Here is a 20,315-nt window from a genome sequence, read left to right as displayed (position 1 = left end):
AATTAACCATAATGTGAGTGTGAATGGTTGTTTGTCTATATGTGCCCTGTGATTGGCTGGCCACCAGTTCAGGGTGTACCCGGCCTCTCGCCTGAAGACAGCTGGGATAGGCTCCAGCACCCCCCCTGCGACCCTTGTGAGTATAAGCGGTAGAAAATGAATTAATGAATGAGTTCTCCTCCTATTTTGTGTGGAAGTGGTCACTTTTTGTATCCCTGCAAGGATCCCGTAGCCTGCACATTAGCAATGAGGTGTAGAAAAGGAGTGTAAAGGTGAGTATAGCGATGTGAACATGGTATAATGGTATAAAATCTATTTAGGAAAATATTCTTTATATTAATATTGAATCATACTTTACAGAAATGCAGTTATTGTAGTTATTGTTGGGTCTGCAGCCACAATAAACCGCGATAAACAAGATTGTACACGGCTGGTCTTGTGCTGCATTAAACATGAGTACTATAGCCGCAGTTGTATGCATATATTTAGACGTACTGCACAGTAGGTGAACATATGCTTTCAGGAACACACATTTGCTGCCGTGTTCACTATTTCCACCTGTGACCATCTGCACCAATCTGGTGTTCGATATCCGTTCCCTTATACCATCCGTCGCATAATCCCCAAATTTAAAATGACTGTTTCCTTCTTTTCTATCGTTACAAGAATATATTTCAGTACCTGTGTAGTAAACTCACATTTAAAAATACTAACTTCTTATCAGTGCCTGAATTCTTATTCGTCAGCAATTGTCGGCATCGGCTTTTACTTTCCGTTTTGACCCATCTGGAATGGTTGGAGAATCGCCCTGAAAAGGACACCAAGCCAGATGCATGGACAAGAGGGTTTGGAAGAGTCCTTGGCAGAAGATAACCGTCGTACTGTGAACAAGACAAATACCCGAATCAGTATTCTATGACGGTGCATTCAGGCTTCCTTTATATCAGCTTGCCCCCGCAGATTTGTAAGGTTGTGATTCCGATGCATTATCCAGGGATGGGGAAGTCAAAAAGGAGGCTTGCAAATAGCGAGGAATAGGAAGCCATTATCATAGCCGCTGCAGAAAGGCAAAGGAGAGTCGAACTGGCGCTGAGAGATGCTGGAAGGTAACAATGCAGACAAAACAAAACACACAATGAAGTTCACCCACATTCAGTTTCCAGGTGTTTACTTCTGCTTATGTGATTTATTACCGAGACGGTAATTGGTTGCCGTAGCAACAATTTTGGCACAAAAAAAACTAAACGTTTGGCTTAAGCGGTAACCAAAACAAAGCTTTTCGAGCTTCTGAACTGACAGTCAGGCTTCGTGGATGTGACATTTTTCTTTTATATTTTTTCGTATTATATTTATTAATCTATTTAATAATCTACGGTGTGGACATTGAAAGGGTGAACGAAAAATAATCTTACTTATTGTGTGGAAATATGGGCTAATAACTATAAAAGCAATCTTCACTCGCCATTATGTCATCGGATGGTCATATCACCTCGTACTTGACGTAGCAAAAAATAACAAAATATATATTTTTTTAAAAATATATAAAAATTTTATAAAAATTATTAAAATAAATTAATAATTTAATAAATAAAATACATTTGCTAAATATAAGGATGAAGAGTCATGATGTGCTATATATATATCACTATATTGACACTTACTATGGTACCCATTATGTCATTGGATGCTCATATCACCTCCTACTTCGGTACAAGGTACATTATTAAAAAAAAAAAACTTAAACTATATTATGAAAGCAGGAAGTGAACAAATGTAACAGTTAGTGATTGTAAAAGTACCAGATGGAGGGGTAGGATTTAATAAGCGTTGTTTCTTCCTACTCCTTTTGGACATGTGGAACCTACTTCGGTACGTGACAAAAACAAATTAAATTTTTTTTAACATTTTTTTTAAAAATTATTATTATTTTTTTAAATTAAAAAAAATAATTAAAAAATATATTATGAAAGCAGGAAGTGAACAAATGTAACAGTTAGTGATTGTAAAAGTACCAGATGGAGGGGTAGGATTTAATAAGCTTTGCTTCTTCCTACTCCTTTTGGACATGTGGAACTGTGAACTGATTATGTGATGCATTCAATTGTAATCCGATGCATGTTCAAATGAAATAAAACCATTACCATTATTTCAAAATAAACTTTATTGTCCGTTTGCGACCACACACAAAATGGTTTCAAAATCAAAGTATTGCTAAGCCAACAGAAACATTATTCACCTCATTAACCTCGGTCTCTGTGAATATATAATATCCGTCTGCTCCCCTTTTCTAATCAGTCCATCTCTCCACCGTCAATCTTACTCGCCGTCTTGCTTCATAATACAATACGTTCTGGCATAACCATCTTTGATCTGCGGCGTACGGCGCTAAAAGAATTGGCAAGAGAGGAACTGATAAGAGAAGACGCGTATAGGATAACAAACAGCGAGCGTCCCGTGTTGCTGGAGTGTGAGCTGGAATAAGAACAAATGCTGCATTTCCTTGTCGTGAAAAGGTGTTGCAGTCCACTCTCTAGGCAGTCTTTAGGCACATTGCGTATATCTCAGATTTTTATAGCTTATTGGCTACATCGTAAAAAATGACTCGACATCCAAGAGCCTCTTATGATGCACTTTGGAAGTCCTCACAGTGTGGCATTAGGTTGCATACTCATTCATTCATTTTGTACCGGGGGGGGGGGGGGTGCTGGAGCCTATCCCAGTTGTCTTCGGGTCTCCTAGCTGTGAGGTTTGCGCGCTAACCACTCGACCACCTCCAATTAACCTGGCCTTTATGTTAAATTTAAGAAGTGTTTAAAACAGAATATGGAAAAAAGACAAAGAAAGAAACCCAAAACTTACCACTTCCACACATAATGAGAGAATAACTGTGTTTCACATGTCATGATTCCATGTGGTGTAAAGGTAATCTAATCTCATGTGAGTGTGACATTACTGTCACCTAGTGAACAGAATACTAGAATATAGTATACTAGAGATACCCAAGCAAGAAGCGACACTAGCCTACAACTTCATTTTCTATGTGAGGCTCATCATGATTCTTCACAGTGTTTGCTATTGATACGTACGATTCCTAACCTTCAACACAGACAATTGACAACATAATGAGACGGCATCTACCGATAGAGATTAGTAGACGTGCTCGGAATAACATAACAGGCTCAGGTTGGATTGTCTCTTGTGGGCCGCTTGGATTTGCGCTAAGAATGCGAGAGCAGCGCACGATTGCGCACTCGTGCAGCTTAGAGGGAACATTTTAATGGAGGGGCTTTATAGGTGAATCCCATTATGTGCTTTTTTGGCTGTTTCGTGCTAGCAGAACGCACAGAAAAAGAACGATGTATAAGGATGTGCCTTGTAATGTTGATATGTCACTTTCATTCATCAAATTTTAGTTAGAGTCACATTCATACCTATGGACAATTTGGAGTCGCTAATTAACCTAGCATGTTTTTGGAATGTGGGAGGAAATCGGAAAAAAACCCACGCATGCACGGGGAGAACATGCAAACTCCACACAGAGATGGCCGAGGGTGGGGAAAGACAAAATAAGTAGCCAAAAAGTTACCACTTCCACACAAAATAGGAGGAGAATTCATTCATTCATTCATTTTCTACCGCTTATCCTCAAGAAGGTCGCGGGGGTGCTGGAGCCGATCCCAGCTGTCTTCGGGAGAGAGGCGGGGGCCAGCCAATCACAGGGCACATATAGACAAACAACCATTCACACTCACATTCATACCTATGGACAATTTGGAGTCGCTAATTAACCTAGCATGTTTTTGGAATGTGGGAGGAAACCGGAAAAAAACCCACACATGCACGGGGAGAACATGCAAATTCCACACAGAGATGGCCGAGGGTGGGGAAAGACAAAATAAGTAGCCAAAAAGTTACCACTTCCACACAAAATAGGAGGCGAATTCATTGATTCATTCATTTTCTACCGCTTATCCTCAAGAAGGTCGCGAGGGTGCGGGAGCCTATCCCAACTGTCTTCAGGCGAGAGGTGGGGTACATCCTGGACTGGTGGCCAGCCAATCACAGGGCACATATAGACAAACAACCATTCACACTCACATTCATACCTATGGACAATTTGGAGTCGCTAATTAACCTAGCATGTTTTTGGAATGTGGGAGGAAACCCGGAGAAAACCCATGCTTCTATTTTGCTGTGTAGTCACTAACTTACGGTGCAATTCATCAAAAGTGCCGGCACATCTCAGACAGATAAATGTATGTCTGGCTGTCTTTTAGGTATGAAACCAATAAAAAAAAAGCCCAGATAACTTGATTTATTGCACTATTTAATAGTTTGTACATCATTTTGGCTTTATAGAAGACAAGGACTCGAGACTATATTTTTTATTTCCCAAAGACATTTATACTCTCAATTGCTGCAAGAGTCGAACGGGCAAATTTTCCCATACCAGCTGGGTGGAAATTAACCTCATGAGAAGTAATTCAGGCCCTGAAAAGTACCAAATGTTCCCAAATTGTTAAAATGACTTCCATTTTTCAATTGCTGCCTCCTACTTCTTGGATCCATTATTCTCTAGTGTACTGTTTGCATAAGAGTAACTGCATGGTAGAATTGTCAGTGTGCCAGTAGCAGAGCATTCATAACTCCACGGCCGGGGAGCCATTGTGGCACCGCGGTACAATGGAAAAAATCAAATGGAAGATTGAAGTAGAGTTCTTTATGTTTCCGCACGCTGCATACACGTAGATAACTACTGGTATTGTTCAGTAGAGAATGGGAATCGGGCTATAAGAGGGAATTATTAATGTGGCACTTCAGGCAATAAGGAGGATAATTATCAAAAATTACACTCGTCTGTGTTGATTTTTATTTGAGTTTTCAGTTTTAAAATAAGATATCCGGCGGCACAGTGGTCGAGTGGTTAGCGCGCGGACTTCACAGCTAGGAGACCAGGGTTCAATTCCACCCTCGGCCATCTCTGTGTGGAGTTTGCATGTTCTCCCCGTGCATGCGTGGGTTTTCTCCGGGTACTCCGGTTTCCTCCCACATTCCAAAAACATGCTAGGTTAATTTAATTGGCGACTCCAAATTGTCCATAGGTATGAATGTGAGTGTGAATGGTTGTTTGTCTATATGTGCCCTGTGATTGGCTGGCTGGCCACCAGTCCAGGGTGTACCCCGCCTCTCGATCGAAGACAGCTGGGATAGGCTCAAGCATCCCCCGCAACCCCCGTGAGGATAAGCGGTAGAAAATGAATGAATGAGTTCTCCTCCTATTTTGTGTGGAAGTGGTCACTTTTTTGCTTCTTATTTTGTCTTTCCCGACCCTCGGCCATCTCCGTGTGGAGTTTGCATGTTCTCCACGTGCATGCGTGGGTTTCCTCCGGGTACTCCGGTTTCCTCCCACATTCCAAAAACATGCTAGGTTAATTTAATTAGCGACTCCAAATTGTCCATAGGTATGAATGTGAGTGTGAATGGTTGTTTGTCTATATGTGCCCTGTGATTGGCTGGCAGGATGTACCCCGCCTCTCGCCTAAATTCAGCTGGGATAGGCTTGCGACCCTCGTGAGGAAAAGCGGTAGAAAATGAATGAATGAATGAGTTCTCCTCCTATTTTGTGTGGAAGTGGTCACTTTTTTGCTTCTTATTTTGTCTTTCCCTTTCTTATTTTGAGTGTGAATGGTTGTTTGTCTATATGTGCCCTGTGACAACAACAAATGAATGAAGATGTTCAACATATATTCATGTAACTTGTTAGAAATGATGTAGCAGTACTTTGAACGGGGACACGTTTTACTCAAGTCCGAATCCAGTCCAGTTGCAAGTCGTTGATGATACTGCCAAGCTGAGTCCAAACCCGTCCCGAAGAAGGACAATTTAAGAAACCAAAAACTTACCACTTCCACACATACTGAGAGGATAACTTTGTTTTACACGTCATGATTCCAAAGTAATGTGACATTACTGTCACCTAGTGAACAAAATACTAGAATATAGTATACTAGAGATACTCAAGCAAGAAAGGACACTAGCCTACAACTTAAATTGGTGATCCACGGTTGCTATGGCAATGACAAATGCTTCTGTCCATATAACGAAGCTTATCTAATCTTCTTTAGTGGGACATGGAAATGTAATTAATAGTTGACTTTCCCAATTAAGCGATTGAGGACATTTAGTCAAAAGCCCGCCCCGAGTGTGTAGTGTAGTGTAATCAAAAATGGTATGAGGCATCTTTAATATATACCCACCTTAATTATTCATGCAGTTCACATCAACACTCACCTTGCTCGAGAGACCTGGCAGGGGCCCAGCTTTTGAAGTAGTCATCCTATTTTCAAACACAACACAGAGAAATTGGGTTAGAACTGGTGTGATTTTACGGTGAGTTTTATAACCAACCAAACAGCCAAATGAATAAATATAAATATAAATATAAATAGCAGATATCACAGTTATTGTGCACGTTCATGTTGCGTAAGTCACTTCTTTTTGGTTCAATGAATCCACCATCCTTGCATGTAGGATTACAAAGCCAACAAAGTGTATGCATTGGTTAACATCATTCATTCATTCCAGGGGGTCCGACTTAAACCAAAACGGACGCTAACCAAGACAAGTTTTCCTGTACATGGATGGATGGATGGATGGATGGAAGGAAGGAAGGAAGGAAGGAAGGAAGGAAGGAAGGAAGGAAGGAAGGAAGGAAGGAAGGAAGGAAGGAAGGAAGGAAGGAAGGAAGGAAGGATGGATGGATGGATGGATGGATGGATGGATGGATGATGGAAGGAAGGAAGGAAGGAAGGAAGGAAGGATGGAAGGATGGATGGATGGATGGATGGATGGATGGATGGAAGGAAGGAATCAAGGAAGGATGGATGGAAGGAAGGATGGATGGAAGGAAGGATGGATGGATGATAAATAATAAATAATAATACAGCAGTGAAATTGCCAACTAAATGTCGTTGCCTGGCTCCCGTATAATAAATAATAAATAATAAATAATAAATAATAAATAATAAATAATAAATAATAAATAATAAATAATAAATAATAAATAATAAATAATAAATAATAAATAATAAATAATAAATAATAAATAATAAATAATAAATATATCAAATATGAACAATGTACAGCGTAAACAGTAATTTGTACAAATAATTTAAATAATTTAGAATAAATAATAATAGTTTAAAGTTTTGCATGTAACTGAGGTACCATTGCTGTGAACCATGTTTTTGGTAGACTTTATGTATTCCGTATTGCTGCTAGTTTTGCCGTGATATTTATGTTTTTTAGAATTTTATTTCATATCGGTGAGTTCATATTATTGCCACATTTTAACTTTGCGAGATCTCAATTAAATTGTCTTTTTGGACTATTTTTCAGCTTGGAGTTGAAAAACACACAAAATGATGAACACATGATCAACATCTTCACCGATAAGCGACACTGACATTTTCGGAGTCAACTTAAAAGTCGCTGAAGCGATCCTTGTATTACCTCTCCGCTCCACAAATTCAACACATTTTAGGATGAAGCGCAAAACCAAACGAGCCAACCTTCAACATCCTTTCTAATGTTTCCTGACCTCACTAATGCTCAGGCGGCTGATGAAGAAATCCCATCAGGCATAGCGATATTATGATCCAAACCACTGAAGACAGTCATCCCGAAATATATATTCCCTTCATGATGAGAATTCACCTGAAACATTTATTAAAAAAATGTGCCTTCATAAAGATGATAAATGTTAATGGGCGTTGCTAAAATAGCTTCAAGGTCTTTTCCTCACATTTGAATGTGCTGAACTATTCCACTTTATGCGCTCTAACCTGCCTCGCACTCAAATGAACACCTCTGGAAAATAAGTGTTTTTGAAATTCCCAACACAATGGAATGACTTACCTCCGCTTCCTTGAAATGATTGCAGCCGAATGGGAAAAAAAGGAGAGAAAAGAAAAAGAAAGGTCAGTGATAACGACAGAGTGTGTGATGTCTACCTGATCTTTAACAACCCCCGGCTACTCATTCTGAATATTGCATTGGACAAGAGATTCATTTAATAGGAATCAGGATCAGAAGGTGGTGGAATACCAAGAGGACTCAGACGTAGACGCTCTTACACACTTGCACTCTCAGCTTGATGTGATGTGGCGTGCAACTGGAAACACAATTATACAAACTCAGAGAGAAGAGCGGCAGGGAGAACGAGAAAGCGGAGAAATAAGAAAGAAAGAAAGAAGGATGGGGACATTCGTTCTTCTATGCTGGACATTTTATTTCTATGAATGATTGGATTATGTAGTACGGATTCTAGTACGCAGACCACGTTAGGATTTTTCTACTCCTACATATAAATATATATATACAAATATATACAAATATATACAAATATATAAATAATATATTTGACACACACACACACACACACACACTATTGTTATGCTTATAATAATATAAAACAGTCCACCTTGAATTATGTGTCTAATTTTATCTGTAAAAGTGTCATACTATAAGCTATATGTTGTAAATATGTAAATATTTGTAAATAAAATAATATATAAAAAACTTAAATAGAAATCAAAAAATTAAAAATAAATAAAAAATAAATACATAAATAGATAAATAAATTTCTATATATGTATTTGACACACACACTATTTTATGCTTATAATACCAACAGTCCACCTTGAATTATTATTGTATAATTGTATCTGTAAAAGTGTCATATTATTAGCTATATGTTGTAAATATGTAAATATTTGTTAATAAAATAAATATATAATAAAAATACATAAATAGAAATAAATAAATAAAAATAATAATAAAATACATAAATAAATAAATTTCTATATATGTATTTGACACACACACGATTTTATGCTTAGAATACCAACAGTCCACCTTGAATTATTTATCTAATTTTATCTGTAAAAGTGTCATACTATTAGCTATATGTTGTAAATATGTAAATATTTGCAAATAAAATAAATATATAATAAAAAAAACATAAAAATAAATAAATAAATACAATTCTATATATGTATTTGACATACACACTATTTTATGCTTATAATACCAACAGTCCACTTTGAATTATTTGTCTAATTTTATCTGTAAAAGTGTCATACTATTAGCTATATGTTGTAAATATGTAAATATTTGTAAATAAAAAAATATATACTAAAAAACTAAATAAATAAATAAATGTACATTTTTTCCCGCCGCACTGTAAACATCAGACCACATCAAACTACGAAATTGAATTTTACATTTTTTTTTTTTTTTTACTGAATAAGACATCCGACCAGTCATGTTGCCAGCATGTACATATGTTGAAGTAGAAATACTTAAGACTTAGACTAACTGGTGGGCCGGATTCAAACGCTTGGCGGGCCACACGTGGCCCCCGGGCCGTAGTTTGCCCACCCCTGGTTTATACGGACTCTACCATAGTTTTCCATGATGTTGCTTCAATCTCTGTAGCGCTTTGTGGTATTAATATTCAGCCTCATGGATGACCTTTCCTTTCCCATAACCCATATTATTGTTTCAGTGTGCTCATCTAAAAAACATTAACTGGCTGCTTCACTCACTGTGATACAACCTCAATGTCATCTGAACCCTTCAACCTTCTCACAAGGGAATAAAACAATGTAGTTATTATGGGATGTCTTTGTACTGCTGCTGAAATTTACCAACAAATCTTCCCGATAAATTGACATCATTTTGACTAATGTTCACTTGAATTTCTAATTTCTCTATAGGCCCCACTTTGGTAAAAGCATAAGTGGGAATATTTATGCATTCCTGTGTTTCAATTAAATGTGATTGAAAAATGCAATGCAGCATCTGTTGTGTGAAAGCGAGACTCCTCGGTTGTAAAAATCCTACATGGGTGATTTTATTTAGCGGCGGCTACATTGTAATCATGGCTAATTGAATGCTTGGCTGAGTCCAAGCGCCTCCATGACACAGTGGGTAGTTCCATTAGATCCTCGAGTCTCATGAGACAAAGTACCTGATGGAAAATACAAATCAGTAATAAATACTCTAATGTAGCCAATGTCTTGGTAATTGTTTTGTCAAGCCTGGTGGAAGTGGTGTTGCTCTACAGTAACAATCATTAAGTATTGTATTGACGTGAGAATAACGACACTATTTATTGGAAATATATCTCAAAGACGAAATCCAAATTTAATATCAGTGACATAACAACCCGTAGATCAGGGGTCTCAAACCCAGAAAAAATTATTACGTTTGATTAATGTTCATGTTAAAGGTTAAATAACTGTTAATAGTTATCCTCCCTATCCGTGTGGAAGTGGTAAGTTTTTGGCTATTTTTAAGTTTAAAGGAAATAACTTGAAGGCTACCGTTTAGGTCGCTAGCTCTCTAGTTTGCGAGTTAGCATGTGTCTCAAGACCCTGCAGTTGCGCAATATGTTGTAAATCAGGGGTCTCAAACATGCGGCCTGCGGGCCAAATGTGGCACGCAGGACGCTAGTTTGAGGCCCCCGCCTTGATATGAAAGTTTAATGTTAGTTTGATATGGATGCTGTATGGTATCATGTACCCAGAAAAAATTATTACGTTTGATTAATGTTCATGTTAAAGGTTAAATAACTGTTAATAGTTATCCTCACTATCCATGTGGAAGTGGTAAGTTTTTGGCTATTTAAGTTTAAAGGAAATAACTTGAAGGCTACCGTTTAGGTGGCTAGCTCTCTAGTTTGCGAGTTAGCATGTGTCTCAAGACCCTGCAGTTGCGCAATATGTTGTAAATCAGGGGTCTCAAACACGTGGCCCACAGGACACTAGTTTGAGGCCCCCGCCTTGATATGAAAGTTTAATGTTAGTGCGGCCCCGCGCAAGTTTGATATGGATGCTGTATGGTATCATGTACCCAGAAAAAATTATTACGTTTGATTAATGTTCATGTTAAAGGTTAAATAACTGTTAATAGTTATCCTCCCTATCCGTGTGGAAGTGGTAAGTTTTTGGCTTTTTAAGTTTAAAGGAAATGTATATAATATATATATATAGTCAACCATGAAACATGATTTATGGATATACTTTGGAAACTAATTCAAAGAAAGACGACTGTAATTTATATTGACTGGTACATCAGTAAAAGTATTTATATAGTGCAAGAGCTGACATAGCCTTTCATTGTCACGGTGGCGGCGATGTTATTGGAGAAAAGGTACATGATTAAAAATATATGACATCCTCATAAAATGTCCAAGCGCTGAAGAAACCTTAATATTTCGGATTTGTGGTTTAAAGTTATTAGATATAACACTAACACTAATACTCGGCTATATTCGCTTTTCCTTTGAGAAACGTTGATAAACGAGTGCTGGTGGGCTTTGTAGCCAACACGCCGCATCACGTCTGATTAATGTGATCGAGAATATCCGGCCTAATCATTCACCTCTAGAGGTCATTTCATACGCTCCTACAGGGGCTTATAAAGCTTACTCAGGAACAGGACGGAAAAAAAAAAGAGGAAAATGGCTCTGATGTGGAGGAATAATGAGGGAAAGGAGTCGTCAAGGCAAAACCGGATCAGAATTGACAGTATGGAGAAAGGAGATGGATATACCTTGGAAATCTAGCCATCGACATACAAAAATAGATCATAGGTTATTATTCTATGAAGTTATATTTACCTAATATTCACATAGAAGTGAATGTCTGTTCAATGTCCAGACTATAGTACAAAAATAAGAATGTATTTCGGACATTGTTAAAAATAAGTCGATCAGTAAAATTATTAAGGTACCAGAACGCACGCAAATAAGGCAAAATAGTTGTGTACATTTTCGACATTAACCATAAAACTTGCTAACATGACTTTCTGTCATACCCCCCCCCCCCCATTGAAAAAACTACAGGATTTGCGTATTCAAGTGTCAAATTTCATGATGAGTACTTTTACTTCAAATGTTGGCAAACCTCCACTAACAGTCCCCTGACAGTTCCCCACACCGCCCCGCCCCACCACTTGAGGAGCACCGCGCTATAGTGATGTTCCCTGGATAGCAAAAAAAATGTCTCATAAAAAGGAACACCATCTTGTTATGGGTTATGGTTTATGGATTATCGGTTATGGACTATGGGTTATGAGTTATGGACTATGGATTATCGGTTATGGACTATGGATTATCGGTTATGGACTATGGGTTATAGGTTATGGACTAAGGGTTATGAGTTATGGACTATGGACTATGTGTTATGGACTATGGACTATGGGTTATGGTTTATGGACTATGGGTTATGTGTTATGAGTTATGGACTGTGTTATGGGTTATGGACTATGGGTTATGGGTTATGGACTATGTGTTATGGGTTATGGACTATAGGTTATGGACTATGGGTTATGGACTATGGGTTATGGACTATCGGTTATGGGTTATGGACTATGTGTTATGGGTTATGGACTATAGGTTATGGACTATGGGTTATGGACTATGGGTTATGGACTATGTGTTATGGGTTATGGACTATAGGTTATGGACTATGGGTTATGGACTATGGGTTATGGACTATGGATTATCATTTATGGTTTATGGATTATCGGTTATGGACTATGGGTTATGGGTTATGAGTTATGGACTATGTGTTATGGACTATGTGTTATGGGTTATGGACTATGGGTTATGGGTTATGGACTATGTGTTACGGACTATGGACTATGTGTTATGGACTATCGGTTATGGACTATGGGTTATTGGTTATGGTTTATGGATTATCGGTTATGGACTATGGTTATGGACTATGGATTATGAGTTTTGGACTATGTGTTATGGGTTATAGACTATGTGTTATGGGTTATGGACTATGGGTTAAGGGTTATGGGTCACCAACTTCAGAGCTACTGGATCTGCATCAAAACGAAAATCGACCGGCCGACCTCGCACCGCCAGAACTGATTTAACTTTTAAAACATAACGAAACAAAAATGGCATTATATGTACTTTTCAAAAACAAAAACACTTTTTTTGTTTCTTTACTTTATTTGCCTTTTATTTAACCTACAAACACGTCAGCTCATTCTGCCTGACCCTGGACTTTTACTTAGCACAAACCCTAGCTTTATTCGAAGAGGGACTTTGTTATCATTCCATCCAAATGCGCGCACCCCCCACCCCCCCCCCCCCACCCCCCATTTCCATTCTGTTTCTCCTTTTCCACAAACAAGTCAAGCTCTCTAACAAGCCCATAAGGGAATTGATGCTTCCAGCCCAGTGATCTCTACACTCATCGGTTGAGCGATGTGCGCTTGCGCCATTGATCAAGATTTCCAGAATAACCTTGATTGCAAAGCACATGCTGGTGATTGTATCATATCGTTTTTACTCAGGTTCATATCTAAACTGGCTGAGAGAAATGGAACAAATGTATTCCGAGTTGAAGAAAATATATACATTTTAATGAACCCTTCAGGGGGGGAAGCAACCCAAAGCTTTCTGTGGTCCAATGAAGTCTTATTTTCCACTTAAGAGGTGATACAAGAATCCCTGATAACATAAAGCCTATTCTTTCACGGAGTCGATTTAGCGATGATGTACAGTGCAGTCGGGGAGCATTAGGTTAGTCATATTTCTTACAGCAGGCCTGCACGTTGGATTTGAAAGGGCACAATGACCATGACGTGGGTGTTGACTTTCACTGCAACTTTGATGGCGTTCCCATCCACGCCAGGACTTGTGGGAGGAATCTTGAAAGAACAGGTTACATCAAAACAGCTATTAAAATGTCACAGCAGGAAGGGCAGATCCTTGTGCTGTATTTTTTGCTACAATCGGTTGGGTTATGGACTATGGGTTATGGTTTATGGATTATCGGTTATGGACTATGAGTTATGGACTATGGGTTGTGGACTATGGGTTATGGGTTATGGGTTATGGACTATGGACTATGTGTTATGGACTATCGGTTATGGTTTATGGATTATCGGTTATGGACTATGGGTTATGGACTATGGGTTATGGACTATGGGCTATGGGCTATGGGTTATGGACTATGGATTATCGGTTATGGTTTATGGATTATCGGTTATGGACTATGGGTTATGGGCTATGGGTTATGGACTATCGGTTATGGTTTATGGATTATCGGTTATGGACTATGGGTTATGGATTATGGGTTATGGTTATGGGTTATGGACTATGTGTTATGGACTATGGGCTATGGGTTATGGACTATGGGTTATGGACTATGGATTATCGGTTATGGACTATGGGTTATGAGTTATGAACTATGTGTTATAGGTTATGGACTATGGGTTATGGACTATGGGTTAAGGGTTATGGGTTACCAACTTCAAAGCCACTGGATCTGCATTAAAACGAAAATCGACCGGCCGACCTCGCACCGCCAGAACTGATTTAACTTTTAAAACGTAACAAAACAGAATGGCATTATATGTACTGTTCGAAAATAAAAACGAAAAAACTTTATTTGCCTTTTATTTAACCTACAAACGTGTCAGCTCATTCTGCCTGACCCTGGACTTTTACTTAGCACAAACCCTAGCTTTATTCGAATCGCTTGGAAACAATACATCAATTTTAGCAAGCAAACGTTCCTCCAGGATGCATGCGAAGTAAACATTACACAATTCCTGGGGTCAGAATCTGTGACTCAATTTAAAAGCCACATTTTCTGGCGCTCAGTCAAACAAATCTTAATGCCAGTGTTACCCCCCTCCCTGCCAAGCATATTTGAATAAAAACATCACACAGCTTGTCTCAGCTGAGATGCATCCTTTGAATCTCAGAACTGAAAAGCTTTTACACAAACACACACACAAAAAACCTCTCTGGATAATTGAGCACCGTGTAGAGCGAATGCATATTTCTCACAAACTCGCACACTAACTCGATTCCTTTCACTGGCTGACTTACTCAGCCAGTGAAAGGAATCGAGTTAGTGAAATGCAAAACCTGGAATCAAATTTTGAATTTGTTTTGGTTGAAGCCACCAGAATTAGGAGCTTGACTGTGTGGTTGAAGTATTGCAGTGAGGAACCGACGGTCTGTGATGCAACACGAGAGTTGAAACAGTCTGTAGGAGCTTCTTAGGTGGGTTTCTAGCAGACCATGTACCTTTTACATCAACTTGGAACCCTGCAAAACTCAACCAAAAACATGATTGCCAGCCAATCACAGGGCACATATAGACAAACAACCATTCACACTCACATTCATACCTATGGACAATTTGGAGTCGCTAATTAACCTAGCATGTTTTTGGAATGTGGGAGGAAACCGGAGTACCCGGAGAAAACCCACGTATGCACGGGGAGAACATGTAAACTCCACTCAGAGATGGCCGAGGGTGGGGAAAGACAAAATAAGAAGCCAAAAAGTTACCACTTCCACACAAAATAGGAGGAGAACTCATTCATTCATTCATTTTCTACTGCTTATCCTCACGAGGTTCGCAGGGGTGCTGGAGCCTATCCCAGCTGTCTTCTGGTCGAGAGGTGGGGTACACCCTGGACTGGTGGCCAGCCAATCACAGGGCACATATAGACAAACAACCATTCACACTCACATTCATACCTATGGACAACTTGGAGTCACTAATTAACCTAGCATGTTTTTGGAATGTGGGAGGAAACCCACACATGCACGGGGAGAACATGCAAACTCCACACAAAGATGACCGAGGGTGGAATTGAACCCGGGTCTCCTAGCTGTGAGGCCTGCGCGCTAACCACTCGTCCGCCTGGTATTAAAAAATGTACGTATTCTCGCCCATAATTAAGCATTTTCAAACATAAAAATGGACAAATTAAAGAAAATATTTAAGGCATCTAGAAGACACATTTAAGACATAATGTGTAGTATTGTACACTGGCCACTAGGTGCCAGTAATGTTACATTGATGAGGAATAACACATAGAGACTCACTTATCACAGTCAGGTGTGGAACCAATTAACTGTGATAAATGAGGGAAGGCTGTACTATCGAGGTGGCAGATGAATATAAAGCAAGGTCCTGTGAGTGCTGGGTGCCAAAATTATTAAACAACAAATACACCCCCCCCCCCCCCCCCCCGCCGCGATTTCTAACCCATTTATGATGATAAAGACGTATGTTGGTATTTTACCCACACAACACTTATGATATAACTTCTGTTATATTTGATGCAAAATCAAACTGGCTTCCCCATTTTTACACAACCCCCCCCCCCCCCACCAGCCCCACCCACCACGAGGACAGAATGTTCTTTTTTTGAAACAATTCCAGCAAACAAGTCTGTCTTCTCAACAGCAACGCACATAAAGATTGGGTGGATGAAAGAATCCTTGGGATGCCGCCAACGCATCATCATCATCATCATCATCATCACTGTTATGGCCGCCATAATTGGCATCATTACCATACAGCTGACGAACGAGGAACAAGAAACGAGGAACGATAATCAAGATGTTGAGTGGAAAATGAATGCGGGGGGAAATTATTTCATTCATTCATTTTCTATCGCTTTTTCCTCATGAGGGTCGCGGGGGTGCTGGAGCCTATCCCAGCTGTCTTTGTGCGAGAGGTGGGGTACACCCTGGACTGGTGGCCAGCCAATCACAGGACACATATAGACAAACAACCATTCACACTCACATTCATACCTATGGACAATTTGGAGTCGCCAATTAACCTAGCATGTTTTTGGAATGTGGGAGGAAACCGGAGTACCCGGAGAAAACCCACGCATGCACGGGGAGAACATGCAAACTCCACACAAAGATGGCCGAGGGTGGGGAAAGACAAAATAAGAAGCCAAGAAGTTACCACTTCCACACAAAATAGGAGGAGAACTCATTCATTCATTCATTTTTCTACGGCTTATCCTCACAAGGGTCGCAGGAGGGTGCTGGAGCCTATCCCAGCTGTCTTTGGGCGAGACTGGTCGCCAGCCAATCACAGGGCACATATAGACAAACAACCATTCACACTCACATTCATACCTATGGACAATTTGGAGTCGCTAATTAACCTAGCATGTTTTTGGAATGTAGGAGGAAACCGGAGTACCCGGAGAAAACCCACGCATGCACGGGGAGAACATGCAAACTCCACACAGAGATAGCCGAGGGTGGGGAAAGACAAAATAAGAAGCCAAGAAGTTACCACTTCCACACAAAATTGGAGGAGAACTCATTCATTCATTCATTTTCTACCGCTTATCCTCACAAGGGTCTCAGGGGGTGCTGGAGCTTATCCTAGCTGTCTTTGGGAGAGACTGGTCGCCAGCCAATCACAGGGCACATATAGACAAACAACCATTCACACTCACATTCATACCTATGGACAATTTGGAGTCGCTAATTAACCTAGCATGTTTTTGGAATGTGGGAGGAAACCAGAGTACCCGGAGAAAACCCACGCATGCACGGGGAGAACATGCAAACTCCACACAGACATAGCCGAGGGTGGGGAAAGACAAAATAAGAAGCCAAAAAGTTACCACTTCCACACAAAATCGGAGGAGAACTCATTCATTCATTCATTTTCTACCGCTTATCCTCACAATATACATGAGAATACCAGTTAAAAAGGAACCCGCCTTCCAAACGTTATTGAGTATAAGGTGAAGTCAAGGGGAGCCCAGCACGGACTCTCCTCCTGGGTATTTAACGACGTCTGGAGCAATTAAAGACGGTGCCTATCTCCAGTTCACTGCAACTCCACCGCCTGCTGTTGTACTCTTCCAATTAACGACTTCATATTGCCAACATTTCGCCTCCTCTGCCTCTGGTCACTAAAAGCGGACGACAAATAATTGCTTTCTGTTTGCGTGTACTTTGTGTGTACTTTGATGCAGGATCCTGTAAATGTACTCAAGATGTTGAATTAAAATGTTTCTCGGTAAAGCAACGTCAACGTGTGTCATTTCAGATAAATAAAGAACGCAAATCGTTGCTGGCTGATTAAAGAGTGTTTTTTTTTAATATACAGTATATTATGTTGATGAAGATTGTCAATATTTGAAGGCTTTGATGTAAAATATGCATTTTTGAAGGACGATCAGGCAGCTTAGTTATGATGTTTTTATCTAAGCTTTGTGTTATCAGGGAGAAAGTATCATTGGTATGAAGTTTTTTTTCCATATGTGACACCTTTTGCTGTTATTTTTTAATATTTTTCCTTCTCTTATTATGATTTTATTATGATTTTTTTTTACTTTTTTCCCCCCCCCGAAATCACTCTACCTTTATCATCAGTGCCATCAGAGAAGTTTTGATATGTAAATTTCCCATTGATTGCACCAACGACTTTCACATGGCTCTTCATTCCCCCCCTCCCCCCTACTCACTTTGCCCTCCCAACTACAATGAGAACCTATCAGCTTATGCCTAACAAGCCCAAACACAAACACAGCCAATCAATGTTCAATTCCGGGTGTGATGAACCATTGCTTTCCACCTGTCAGAGGAAGCCACTGTGCACAGCCGTTTTCAATCCCTAATCAGGAATGCTTAATTAGGGAGACTCCAATGCCACCATTCTCTTCCAATATCTGACTTTGTCATGTTTCTTGATTGTTTTGTGTTTTGAGTGTTTTTCCCACATTTACAATATGCAGCATAGCTCTAATTTGGTAATGGTAATGGTTTTATTTCATTTGAACATGCATCAGATTACAATTGAATGCATCACATAATCAGTTCACAGTTCCACATGTCCAAAAGGAGTAGGAAGAAGCAAAGCTTATTAAATCCTACCCCTCCATCTGGTACTTTTACAATCAGTAACTGTTACATTTGTTCACTACCTGCTTTCCTAATATAGTTTATTTTATTTTTGTCACATAATCAGTTCACAGTTCCACATGTCCAAAAGGAGTAGGAAGAAGCAAAGCTTATTAAATCCTACCCCTCCATCTGGTACTTTTACAATCAGTAACTGTTACATTTGTTCACTTCCTGCTTTCCAAATATAGTTTTTGTTTTTTGTATTTTTTTTATTTTTTTTTATTTTTGTCACATAATCAGTTCCCAGTTCCACATGTCCAAAAGGAGTAGGAAGAAGCAAAGCTTATTAAATCCTACCCCTCCATCTGGTACTTTTACAATCAGTAACTGTTACATTTGTTCACTTCCTGCTTTCCATAATACAGTTTAAGGTTTTTTTATTTATTTTTATTTATTTTTCTTTTTTTTGGGGGGGGGGGGGGTAAGTTTTTTTGGGGGGGTTGATTTTTTTTTTTTTTACAATTTAAGATTTTTTTTTTTAGTTTTTTTTTTTTTTTAATAATGAACCTCGTACCGAAGTACAAGGTGATGTGACCCTACAATTTGAATGTTAAAAGATTTAAAGACTAGTTTGATTTCATCTGATGTTCTGTACACACACCTCGGCGTGGATCTGACCCACTGAAGTTATTATATCAGTGCCTTTGAGCAGGATATCTGCTGGATTGGGTTTTTTTTTCCCCTTAAAATGAGACTGCTGTGTCAGTAAAACAGTAACAGGCAGAGATAAAATTGGAAAATTGGTGCTAGAGGAGATGGATAACTCTGTAGAATCAAACGGAAAAGTAAAACCCGTACGTCGGAGAAAAGCGATTTCGGTCAGGATGCGGCGAGCCCGACCGCAAAACAATCCTCATTCTGTCTCCTGCGGTTTAATTGCCATTCATCAAGAGCGCGTAGCGCTTGATTGGCATTCCGGTTGAGGCTCAACATCAACGCTGGGTTTGTTTGTCTGCGTGCGGCTGATTCGTTTATATCGCTAATGACTTTGCTCGCTCTTCACACATGATGAAAATAATAGCGCTGTCATTGTCTCAACTCCACGTCCTCAAAAATGAAGACACCTCTTTTTTTTTTCCCGTCTCCTGTCTCTCTCTATCTGCCATCTTTTTCTAATCAAGCTCGGCTGATGTTGGTTAGATCCATTTCTCGCCGTCTTTGTCATCGCATCGTCTTTATCCCGACCTTGACCGCGTTGATTCTTCCTCATATATGATGCTATGTTGACTGTTTGTGAAATGCAGCCGTAATGTTCCCGGCTTGGCTCACATTCATCCTTGGAATTAAACGTTATTGTGTTGTTCCTGTGCAGAGTGAGGCTGCAATGTATTGTGGGCAGAAAGCGAGGAAAGGCGGAAGTTTGCTGCCACTCGTATACCTTTTATGACCATTTCCTCCAAGGTTGAACCCGCAGACAAATACCTTTGCAATTTCAACAAACCAACATACCAAACGTTGCTATATTGATCGGAATATAAAACGGGTGCGGTGTCACCAGATGAGGCGATATTTTAACGCCACACAGAGATGGCCG

At 39.5% G+C, this 20,315-nt stretch overlaps 1 protein-coding gene across 2 annotated transcripts in view; it reads right to left on the bottom strand.

The window, feature by feature from the left end:
* The window catches only part of spock1 (SPARC (osteonectin), cwcv and kazal like domains proteoglycan 1), a 73,764-nt gene that overhangs the window by 36,741 nt on the left and 16,708 nt on the right, over positions 1–20,315 (bottom strand). For both annotated transcript variants that reach the window (XM_058063045.1, XM_058063046.1), the window contains exon 3: positions 6,292–6,337. In XM_058063045.1, coding sequence (XP_057919028.1) covers positions 6,292–6,337 — 46 coding nt within the window. The remainder of the gene's footprint in view (positions 1–6,291; positions 6,338–20,315) is intronic.

This window comes from Doryrhamphus excisus, chromosome 23 (assembly GCF_030265055.1).
Source record: "Doryrhamphus excisus isolate RoL2022-K1 chromosome 23, RoL_Dexc_1.0, whole genome shotgun sequence".
Lineage (NCBI taxonomy): Eukaryota > Metazoa > Chordata > Actinopteri > Syngnathiformes > Syngnathidae > Doryrhamphus > Doryrhamphus excisus.
The sequence above is the reverse complement of the archived record's forward strand: the minus strand, read 5'-3'. Positions and strand labels throughout refer to the sequence as shown.